General features: G+C 42.3%; 1 protein-coding gene across 1 annotated transcript; it reads right to left on the bottom strand.

Annotated features, from left to right (window-relative positions):
* Window positions 1-114: 114 nt before the first annotated feature.
* Window positions 115-10816, bottom strand: LOC107713571 (zinc fingers and homeoboxes protein 3-like). The gene is made up of 3 exons (XM_016519128.1): window positions 10615-10816; window positions 1153-4546; window positions 115-1025 (listed from the first exon to the last, which is right to left on the bottom strand). Exons 2-3 carry the CDS (start codon window positions 4406-4408, stop codon window positions 1015-1017), a joined length of 3267 nt encoding a protein of 1088 aa, XP_016374614.1. The 5' UTR covers window positions 4409-4546; window positions 10615-10816; the 3' UTR covers window positions 115-1014.
* Between the last annotated feature and the right edge of the window lie 1196 nt (window positions 10817-12012).

Here is a 12012-nt window from a genome sequence, read left to right as displayed (position 1 = left end):
GTTTTAAGCATTAATCCCTCTCCTTGTACTTCTGTAGCCCTTCTCCAGTCTGTAAATTAGTGTCTGCTATTTTCTTGCCTCGTCGTTCATGTGCCTTGGTGTATGTATACATGTATACATCAACGAAAGATTTCCCTGTTGGACATGTATGCCTTTTTCTGTTTTCTTGCATCAGCGTTTTGTTACCAATGTTCTTATTTACAACCAAGCCTTTTCTGTAATGTGCCTATGCTATATTGGAGGAAGTATACGTTTAAATTTTGCTTTTCATATGAAACATAATCAAGCCTGAGAATAAACTACTTATTCAACAATGAGCGGTGAAGTTTTTTTTTCCCAAGCCTGAAAATCCATGACCATTTTTTTGTAATATTAAATTTATTCTGCAAATAATATTTGTAAAAATCATACAAGCCTAAGCGTTCACACTGGTGAATCGGTTTCGTCACAAATAGTCATGACTTTAGGGGTTCTTTTACTTTGAATGACATTTCAGGGGGAAAAATGTGCTATGGTATTGATGCTCACCTACAGCATACAACTCAACCTCTCTGAGGTGCAATTAAGTCCGTCATATTTTAAGAATTACAAAAGGGCTCAATGAGAGCTGTGCAGTTTGCACTTAGTACCACCATAAGTCCCCTAAAAATGGTAATTCCTCCCCAGAAGAAAGACAGGAAATTCACATCCAAGAAAAACTTCTCCGTGGACTTCAACTTGGGTCTCTCACTTCACGAAGCTTAAGTCTGTTTTCCCCTCTATCCCATCCAAATAGAAAAAGCAGCTGGCTGGTGAAGGGGTGCATCCTGATTTTTGATAATCCACACCATGTCTTACAGCTAGTAACGAAAATATTCATTTGGGGAGTTTTTTTTTTTCTTTTTGCAGCGGTGTTTTCCAGTGCTCCTGTTAAAGTTTAATCTGTTTAAAAAAAGCCTTCAATTAAAGGCCACATGTGCTGTAATCCCATGGGCTGATATCGCTTCACATTCATTCATGCATCCACTCTCCTCTTCAGTCAGACTCTGCGAAAATGAACAAACAAGTATTAAACACAACAACAACCTCACACTGGACACAATCTAATGGCTAATCCTATCCTTAAATAGGATACAATATAATTCATGGCTGAGATGGCAGAAAATGAATCACCTTGTTTAGTATTTGTTGATATGTCAACTACTGTGGTTCGATCCTTAGAGATTAGGCTGCTTCCTGACTGCTCCACCTTTACATCTTCATGGTCTGGATGCTGTGACGCTAGAGCAGCTTCAGTTGGGGTTGCAGATGATGATTCAGTCATCACACCTCCTGTGCTCTCAGAGTTCCTTTCCTCCAATAAAAGTGGCATCTTATTTGCAAACCACCGCCGGATTGATTCCTCACCTAACCCACTTGATTTGACAATCTCCTCCAACTTAGTCTCATCTAGTTTATCATGCTTGTCTAGGTGCTCCTTTAGGATGCTAATGTTATCTTTCTGGAAGTCTTCCTCGTCTACCATGGTCTGGTAACTCTCAAGCCACTTGAGCTGACCGTTCTTCAGGACATAGCGGCAATCTCCAAACCAACGTACCACCTCTGGTCGCGGTAGGCCCGTTTTAGTTATCAGCTCATTGTACTGGGGACTACTGGGCCAGTGGGTGCGTGCAAAGACTTTCTTCAGCAGGTGGAGCTGTTCGGGCGTCTTCTTTCCTCGGTATGGGGAGGTCTGAGGAACAGCTGTCTGAGAGATAGATTGTGCCACCTTGGTAGCCTCATTCGGTTGACTGTCCTCTGGCTCACCTTTTCCATTAGATTCAGTAACTTTCAGCATTTTGAGATTGATTTTGATAGGGTTAACTTTCGGCTCGGTACCGCTCTCATCCGTCTGTTTGTCCTCTTTGTCTTGTTGTTGTGTTTCCTTGGAGGAATTTTCAGCTTCATGTGCCTCCTCATTGCTGCTTTTTTCCTTGTATATTCCATGCTCCTCTGTCTCTCCCACTGCATCATCATCTTCCCTTTCTGCCCTCTCAGCTTCCTCTTTCTTCTTCTCTGCTGCTACCCTCCTCCGTCGCTCAGCAAACCAACCGTGGATCTCACGGCGAGTCATCTTTGTTTCTGCTCTTAACCGGTCAACTTCTTCACTAGATGGATCTGGGTCCTGTGCAAAGCTGGCCTCCAAAGCACGAACCTGGTGGGGCTCTCGCTCTTTGTACCGTATCGCCGTGAAATCTGGCGATGGGGGGCGTGGAGGACGCCGTGTTGGAGTTGGTGGGAATGATGTCTGTGAGGGGCTGAGAGGTGACTGCTGGGGAGTTTTGGGCCTCTCTGGGGGTGTACTGTTTTCGGACAGGTCTACAGCAGCAAGAGTATCCAGTTGGGAAATGCTACCACTAGCTGTAACAGTCTGACCTCCGCCACTTGACCTTGAACCCTTCAGATTCCGGAAGTGGTAGCGGCGGTCGCTGAACCATTTCCGTACTTCACGTACAGACAGACCAGTTAGGCTTATAAGTCGGTCTACTTCCTCTTGATTAGGAAACTGGCTAACAAGGAAGCTCTCCTTTAAGGCTGCCAGCTGTTCCTGGGACTTTTTGGTTTTGTTAAAGCTGGGGTCCAGGAAGTTAGTGGTGGAGAATATGCGCGAGTTCACAGAGACAGAAGAGTCTGATTTACTTGGTACTGCGCTATCTGTTGTAGTTGTAGATGCCACGGTCGTGGTTGGAGTGGTACTGGCAGCTGAAACATTGTTCTTGCTGTTAATGTTGCTTTTAGCCTCAGAATTGCCTTTACTCTCACTTTTCACAATAGTACCGTTGCTTTGAATGCAAGTGGCATCAGTACCCGGTGTATTGACCTTAATGTTGCTGTTGCTATTTGACTTAGCAGTGCTGCTGCTACCAATACTGATCAGGCTAGCCTGGCTACATAAGCTGCTAGTACTGCTAATACTGCTTGAACTGCTGCTAGCATTGCTGCTGCTGCTGCTACTACTGCAATTTCCACTACTGCTGCTACCAACAGTGCCTAAAACCATGCTGATTCCTTTATCGGCTACCAGGGCTGCAGAGGGTCTGGCCTGCATCATCGGCTTTGCAGCAGCCTGAGGTTTAGGTGTTACGGCTAATGCAACAGGGGCCCTGCTGACCTGAATTCCATTAGCCATCATTGGCTGCGTGACAATCACCCCTCCTTGGCCAACCAGGCTACCTTGTAAGATGTGAGGGATGCCAGTTGTGCCCAGAACTGTGATAGTTGGCTGAGTAGTGGTGTGGTGGGTGTGCCGTTGCTGTTGGCTATTTGAGGGTGCTGCCTGTATGATCGTATTGAACATTTTTCTGCGGGCATCTTCTATTTCCTCTGGAGACCAGCTGATTCCTTGTTTCAGCCTCTGTGCTGTGAACCAGATCTTGATCTGCTCCTCGGGGTACTTGGTGACTACAGTAAGGTAGCAAAGTTCAGCCTTGGTTGGATAAGGGAACTTGCTAAAGGATGTCTTTAAGAAACTGCTATTGTCCATGGATGCATTGTAGGTGGGAATGCTGCTGAGGGGGATCATTACTTTTGGAAGGTTCTTAGTACTTGATGAGGAGGATGCCGAAGAGGAGTGGGATGAGGAGACAGTGATTGGAGCAGATTGTTGATTGAGACTTCTGTTCTGCACAACAGATACAACTTGTGTAACAGCTGTCTTCAGCATGGGCAAAGCCCCAGAGCCATTAACGATCTGTATGGCCGACGGCAGGGCAACTTTGCTGGCTGCTCCATTGTGTACAATAGTGGGCACATGAGTGACTGTAACTGCAGGAGAATCACTTTTCTCCACCACTTTGGTAATAACGGGGGGAGGGTCATCAGTTGCAGGGTGGGAAACTACAATCCTTTTGGGTTCTGATTTACCCTTCAGCATTTTCATGATTGGTGTCTTGGTGATGGATATCTCAGTTTCTTTAGAGCTAGTGCTTTCACAAGGTTCCACGCAAAGATTCTGCTCTACTATGATTCTATTGTCCTTCTTTTTGAGCTGAAGTGTGGTGGTTACTGTACTGGGATGGACACGGGCATTGTGCAGTGCTAAGCCCTCAAATTTTGCAGCACTTGTCCCGCAATCCACACAACGAAAACAGGGGTCAAGGCGGAAATCTGGGTGCCCACTGTAGACATGATCGAGGAAAAGATTTAGGTCCTTGGTCTCAAAGTTACATAGCCTACAAGTGTAAATGTCTGCATCTTTATGGGTATCACCTGCTTCTTGCCCAGAGGACTCATCCAAACTTTGAGTGCTTTTTCCACTTGCTTCCTCTGTAAGGGAAAAGCCAATGTCCTTGATTGGAGGGGAAAGTCTGCCCCGTTCAAAGTCATCCTGCAGATGCATGGCTTTTACAGGAATCATGCACGGAATGGTGGACTTCCTCTTGCTAGCCATGGTGCTGTCTACTTAGTCTCCAGTGAGAGTCCTGATTAATTATTATGGTTATCCACTCTTATAGAACTTGTTGATGGACATTATCAACAGGTCATTATAAGTATTACATGTCCTTAATGGTTTCAGGCATCAGAGCATCTGTAAAGACAAAGCACAACAGCTTTTAAGAACCACAGAAATCAAGCTTAATTTAATTATTATACTAAAATAACAAAAAGCTGCCTATTGACCTTTTATCTTTAAACGTCTTTTCACTTACAGTACAAAAGAGAAGAGCTGCTTTTATGGCTGTCTCTGATGACTGAGCTACTTTCAAAGAACCTTTTACAGCCTCTCATTCTGTTTAAGGAGCGTTCTCACAACCCATCACACCCCATCCCCTCTCTGAAAAAGTTTAACTTTTGCAGTTTAGATCAATGACATGCTATCCATCAAACGCGATTGATTTCATCATACCAAAAATGTGAAAAAACAAATTTCAATATACATACATCCATCCTTATGTTCAACAGTGTATTCGGTAAACAACAACACACAAGAAAAAAGCACTGCAGTTAATTTCTGATTCAAATGGCTACAACTGCCAAGGCCTACTAGAAATATAGGTCACTTTCAATTCACTAATCTTAGACTGCAAACATACCCAGGAATAAGGCAGCACAGTTTCTTAGCGGGATTTGGGGGATTTTTTATATATAGGCTATATGACCAATAACCAAGCTGAAGAGTCTTATGGGAGCAGTACAGCTTTCTCCAAGTCTACCATGTCACATAGGGACAAAGGAAAGCTTTGGTCTGTTAACATGGTCTAGTTAGCCCCTGCTGGTAGATGCTGTAATTACACTATCTGAATCCTAAAGTATTATTCTCCATTGGTGGCCATTTAAAAAAAATCTTATATTCTGACTACATAAAACTTTTTGTAAGCCGCATATAAATCACTATTGTTTTGTATTGTATTGTTATAGTTTATAACATCTCCAGTGCCCAACTTTTGGATGTTTATTTTTCACATTCTGCTGCTGTTAATGTTATAGTACCAAAACTTTAAAACTAGCAGCTATCATGAGCTGTGCATATTCTCATGGTAGCATCAGCCAATTAGCATTGTCATGATATCATTTTCCTGCAGCTTCAGAGTGATTAGTCACATTGCATTTATGGCTCAGGTGATTGGCACAAAAATGTTCGGTGAGCCCAGAAGCAAAGACGGCAGATTCTAAATCATGTGCTTGTCAGGGGTAAGTGGGGCTTCACCATTGCAAATATAACACACAGCCACAATATGCTCTTTTCCCAGAAAATGGAAATGCCCTTCATTGCAGATTGCTGCGGCGTTGCCATTCAGTTCAGCAAAAGGGGGCATGGCCCTGCCAACGCTGCTGGGTCACATAACCAACACAAAGGGGTTGCGTGGTAGGCGGGTTTGACATCCATCATGCTGGTCAGACCCCGAGGACGAGAAGACGAGTGGGGGCTGGGCCAGTAAGTTTGGGCTGAGGTGCGAGCGTGTGTGTACACATATGTAGGAAGCTGGGGAGGGGCCATGAACTATCGCAGGAACCAGTGAGGTGTTTCAGCAAGGGTTTTTTTGCCGTGATACCAATTCCCCATCCCTACCCCCCTCACACACACCCTTTTTCACCCTCATCCAACAATCACAGAGCCGTTACCCCCCACATCTCCTCCTCCTCCTCCTCTCTGGCTCACTCTAAAGGCTCTGGAATGTTCCACCATGAGCTATTTAGCGAGTGGTCAACCTGGGAGCCAAGCTGCCGCTTGCATTGAGCGGCTCTTGAATTAGCTGCGAATACATGACCGAGCCTATGGATTGTCTGCCTATTTGTTTGCTCAAAAATTAGCAAACGCTTCAACCCTACAATGTTAGAAAATAGGGGGCCATGTGTAAAAGTTTACGAATTTGTAATTGAAAAACATGCATTGATCAACCACTACTCTGACAAGCTAAAAAATACTGCAGGATTAGTCTACTAGGGTCTGACTGAGACAAAAAGGTCATGGATTCTTAAATGCAATGTTTACACTAAATGAGTGCACACCATATCAAAAGTTTGAGGCCTATACAGTCAGACAGCCATCGTCCTGTGGACTCACTACGGACAACAGAATATCTTTGTCTCTCTAGAGAACATATAAATAAACAATGGTACAATAGTGCCTAAACTGACCAATCCTGAACCATGTGGATGTTTCATGAGAACGCGGCTGGCAGCGGTAAACACGATAAACATGGCTTTGTGTAGTTGGGGTTAAAATCTGTTCTCTCTCCATTACGTTTGCTTTGGCAAAAACACATGTACCCCACCGTCGGTTTCCCTGCTCGCCTTAACCTCCCCTCCCCCAATTCCTCTCTCTCCCTCATAAGTTCAGCCCAGTCTGCAGGGAGACGGGTCGTCAGCACCACTGGTGTGTTACTGTCCCCATGGTAACCCCACCCACACACACACACACACAACTCTGTTTCACGTACACACCGAGTTAACGCACTAACGCACTCATACACACAGTGGTCAACCCACAGACAGCGTTCGGTTCCTGGCTCTCCCTTGCTTGTTTTTTCCGGACGCTGCGAGTGGCGAGAGCAGTCCCTGATCCTATTTCAGACTGAGTTTGATAGGTGTGGTTGTTCTCACTCATTGTCAATAGCATGCCGTCCACTCATTCCCTCGCCAAAGCCCCTCGGTCTCAGTGACACACTAATGCATGTTGACTCTCTCAGGCGAAAATGTGATCAACTTTGCATGCATTATTTTAAATTGGTAAGAAAAGTCAAAAGTTTGTTTTTTTATTATTACACTGACAATATGCTTTGAAAATAAAACCTCTTCATCAAATAGGCCAATGCCATAGGCTATTTTATGTATGGCTTTTTTGTATGCATTGGTCAGTTCGGTTATAATTGAAAATGCAACCTAAACTATAAAATACGCCAGTAAGTTTAAAGATACCAAAGAGCATTTGGCTTTTTCAATGCAGAGTGGCACAGATTCGATGTCACCAGCACCTAAGGTGTTAAGGCTCAGTTAAAAATGGAAGAGTGAGGGGGAAAAAATGGCGGCAGGCCACACGCTCTGCTGTCCGACCTAAAATGGCTGACACCACAGTCTCCTAACCAGCGAGGCAGTGCAATGCCAGCTCGTGCTGACCAGAGCCGCTAGAACGCACAGCGCAGGGACCCGCAACCCTTGTCCTGATTTCAGACTCCTTCATGCTCGTGACCAAGCCAAGGGAACGGTTCCAGGTTTTGTGAGGGGATAGATTTGCAATAATCCCACCTGGAAGCTGGGAAGAAGGAAAGGAAAGCAAAACCAGGAAGACATACTTACAGAACCTTTAACTGAGTGTAAAATCCCTTTTACAGAGCCACTGCATTGGTTTGTTACTTTTACTGATGATATAGGGTTTTATGATATGTGACCCTGGAGCACAAAAGCAGTCTTAAGTCGCTGGGGGATATTTGTAGCAATAGCCAAAAATACATTGTATGGGTCATAATTATTGATTTTTCTTTTATGCCAAAAAATCATTAGGATATTAAGTAAAGATCATGTTCCATGAAGATATTTTGTAAATGTCCTACCGTAAATATATCCAATATCTCCGCCAAATATTGTCCTATCCTAACAAACCATACATCAATGGGGAGCATTGATGTATCTCTCATTTCAAAAAGTAGACCCTTATGACTGGTTTTGTGGTCCAGGGTCACATATATAGCATTAAAACAAAACATATCACCACAAAAGGTCCAACGAAATCAAATATTTTCAGCTGACTGTCATTCCTAACATACAGACCTGTTTTCAAGGAAATAGCTCTGAAATCGCAGTCATTTTGAGATGTAAAAGAGCATTGTTACATCAACCATGACCTTTTGCTGAGGAGGAGAGGCCCATAAAGCTGGCAAATCCATTAGATTGAGGGTTTCCTTGAATCAAACGCCAGGGCCTGCATGTTCACCTCAGACAGCCTTGAGCTTCGGGACAGAAACTGGCTTCAAGGTTGATGTAACAAGAGTTTTTTGATGTCTATCCCTTTCACACTTTACCACTAAACTTTAATGATGGAAGACAATCTACCACCTCTCAGTGTGGATGATCATTCATAAAACTTACACTAGAAGTTGACCCTATTTTTAATGATTGATACTGACAGATACTGATAGATGATGCTGTAGTGCAGGGCTGCTACTGAAAAAAAAAATATATATGTGACCCTGGAGCACAAAAGCAGTCTTAAGTCGCTGGGGGATATTTGTAGAAATAGCCAACAATACATTGTATGGGTCAAAATTATAGATTTTTCTTTTATGCCAAAAATCATTAGGATATTAAGAAAAGATCATGTTCCATGAAGATATTTTGTAAATTTCCTACCGTAAATATATCAAAACTTAATTTTTGATTAGTAATGTGCATTGCTAAGAACTTCATTTGGACAACTTTAAAGATGATTTTCTCAATATTTAGATTTTTTTGCACCCTCAGATTCCAGATTTTCAAATAGTTGTATCTCCAAATATTGTCCGATCATAACAAACCATACATCACTGGAAAGCTTATTTATTCAGCTATGTATAAATCTCAATTTTGAAAAATTGACACTTAAGACTGGTTTTTTGCTCCAGGGTCACATATATAATACAATTCAATAATAGCAAATAAGATCCATTAAAATGGCAGATTTAAATAAACACTGGTAAAACTTTAAATAAACATTAATCTTACATTTTCCTCAAACTGCATATTCTGCACTATCCATTAACCAAACTATCAATCTGGCACATGGGGAAATTAAAAAGTTAAAAGTCTCGCCATTGCTGATATAAGGGTCTATCACTAAAAAAAGGACTAAAATATGTCCACTGTCAACAATACATTCAGAGTTGTGATTATAAACAAAAATAATCAGTGATCACTGACTAGATGGACAGTCTGGGAATATGCATAAATAAATAATCCACCAACTGATCTACAATATGAATGAACTTCTGACCATGTCAGTGATCTCAGCACTAGTAATTCATTAATGTGTTATGCATGCCTGATCACACACATGCGCCATTATCCTGATCAACTTTAGTTCCTGTCAATACTAATGTTATGAAATATGATCAGATATTAAAAACCACTCACCACATCTCCACCCCTTCTTCCTGTCGCCATTACTTACACACACACACACACACTCACACTCACTCACTCACACTCACTCACTCACTCACTCACTCACACTCACTCACTCACTCACTCACTCACACTCACTCACTCACTCACTCACTCACACTCACTCACTCACTCACTCACTCACACTCACTCACTCACTCACTCACTCACACTCACTCACTCACTCACTCACTCACACTCACTCACTCACTCACTCACTCACACTCACTCACTCACTCACTCACTCACACTCACTCACTCACTCACTCACTCACACTCACTCACTCACTCACTCACTCACACTCACTCACTCACTCACTCACTCACACTCACTCACTCACTCACTCACTCACACTCACTCACTCACTCACTCACTCACACTCACTCACTCACTCACTCACTCACACTCACTCACTCACTCACTCACTCACACTCACTCACTCACTCACTCACTCACACTCACTCACTCACTCACTCACTCACACTCACTCACTCACTCACTCACTCACACTCACTCACTCACTCACTCACTCACACTCACTCACTCACTCACTCACTCACACTCACTCACTCACTCACTCACTCACACTCACTCACTCACTCACTCACTCACACTCACTCACTCACTCACTCACTCACACTCACTCACTCACTCACTCACTCACACTCACTCACTCACTCACTCACTCACACTCACTCACTCACTCACTCACTCACACTCACTCACTCACTCACTCACTCACACTCACTCACTCACACTCACACACACTCTCTCACACACTCACTCACTCACACACACTCACACTCACTCACACTCACACACACACTCTCTCACACTCACACACACTCACTCACTCACTCACACACTCACTCACTCTCTCACACACACACACACTCACTCTCTCTCACACACACACACACACACACACACTCTCTCAGAGCAGCAGCAGTGCAGTCTCGCGGCTGAAATGATAGACTGTGACGTCGATGTGTAACAATAAAAGTCAAACACAAACTCACCCGCCACACACACTAAACACAGCTCGGCTCCGCCTGCGCTGGAGGACAGGGATGAGAGCAGCACAAAGGCCCTTCACTCGTGTTTATGCCCAGTCGAGAGTGTGTGAGTGTGTGTTAAACACAGACGGGGAAAGAAACTCACGCCGCACGTCACCAGCAGCAGGGTCATGTGACCGTGTGCGTCACTGGCACCCGAAGCCCTGATGATCTTCTTCTTCTTCTTCTTCTTCTTCTAATAACGTTTTATATAACGGATGGCAATCCAACTTCTGGTGCATTTACCGCCACCAACTGGGCTGGAGTGTGTATTAAGCAACTAATATATATATATATATATATAAACTAAATTTAGATTTTTAACCTGATAAACCCTATTTCTTTAATGTATTTTATAATAGCACCATATATTTTACCTAGTCCCATGTTAACTGCATCGTCCACAGACCTGTTTGCTCTGTAGGCAACATTATATATATATATAAAAATATACACACACACACACATATACATACATAAAAAAAATTCTCCTGATTAACCCTATTTCTTTAAAGTATTTTATAATAGCACCATATATTTTACCTTGTTCTGCATGCTCCTTTAAAAGGCTCGTCAATTTAAATGATTCAACACCCATGTTTCTTACTTCCTTAATAAGTTTGAACCTTTTTCATATTTGTACATTTTATTAAAGCATGCTCTATTGTTTCTGCCTGATTACGATAACTGCATTGACCAGTTTCATGTTTTCCTATATTAAACAGAGAGTAATTTAATCTAGTATGCCCTATTCGAATGCGAGAAATAACCGTATCTTCCTTCCTATTCCTCAAAACACTTCTTCCATGTCCTGCTTGCTGCTGAATATTACTCATATGTCTGCCCTTGCTTTCACAGTTCCATACTTCTTGCCATTTGTTGTTTATGGATTCTTTAATTTTCTCTTTAACCTCATTTTTGCTAAGAGTCGCTTGAATATCTATTTCTGTGTGTTTAAGAGCTTAAGCCCTGATGATGATCAGCTCTTATAAATGTAATTTATTTTCTTGGCAAATTTTATATCCATAAATGTAAGTTCACTTACAACAAACCAATTTTTCTTTTTCTTTTTTTAAAGAGTTTAAAATGTATCTTAATACTGTTTCATCCTCAATAAATAAGAGAGTAAGGAGAACGACTTCAATTTGTAATGACTTTAATTTGTACAGTCTAATTAATGTATAAATGAACATCTTACCCTTGTGGTTTATTATTATTTTATTTACTTTCTCTCTTTAGTTTTTCTTATTTCTCCATTTTCATACCAGTCATCATTGTTATTGTTTTTTTCTTTCTTAATTGTCTTTCCTATGTGTTCTAATGACATTGATACATGTTGATACATTTTGTATATTGTATACA

This window comes from Sinocyclocheilus rhinocerous, unplaced genomic scaffold, assembly GCF_001515625.1.
Source record: "Sinocyclocheilus rhinocerous isolate Xijiao unplaced genomic scaffold, SAMN03320098_v1.1 scaffold1049, whole genome shotgun sequence".
NCBI lineage: Eukaryota > Metazoa > Chordata > Actinopteri > Cypriniformes > Cyprinidae > Sinocyclocheilus > Sinocyclocheilus rhinocerous.
The sequence above is the reverse complement of the archived record's forward strand: the minus strand, read 5'-3'. Positions and strand labels throughout refer to the sequence as shown.

Coding starts and splice junctions, on each gene's coding strand:
- LOC107713571 (XM_016519128.1), bottom strand. CDS start 4,408: ATGGCTAGCAAGAGGAAGTCCACCATTCCGTGCATGATTCCTGTAAAA.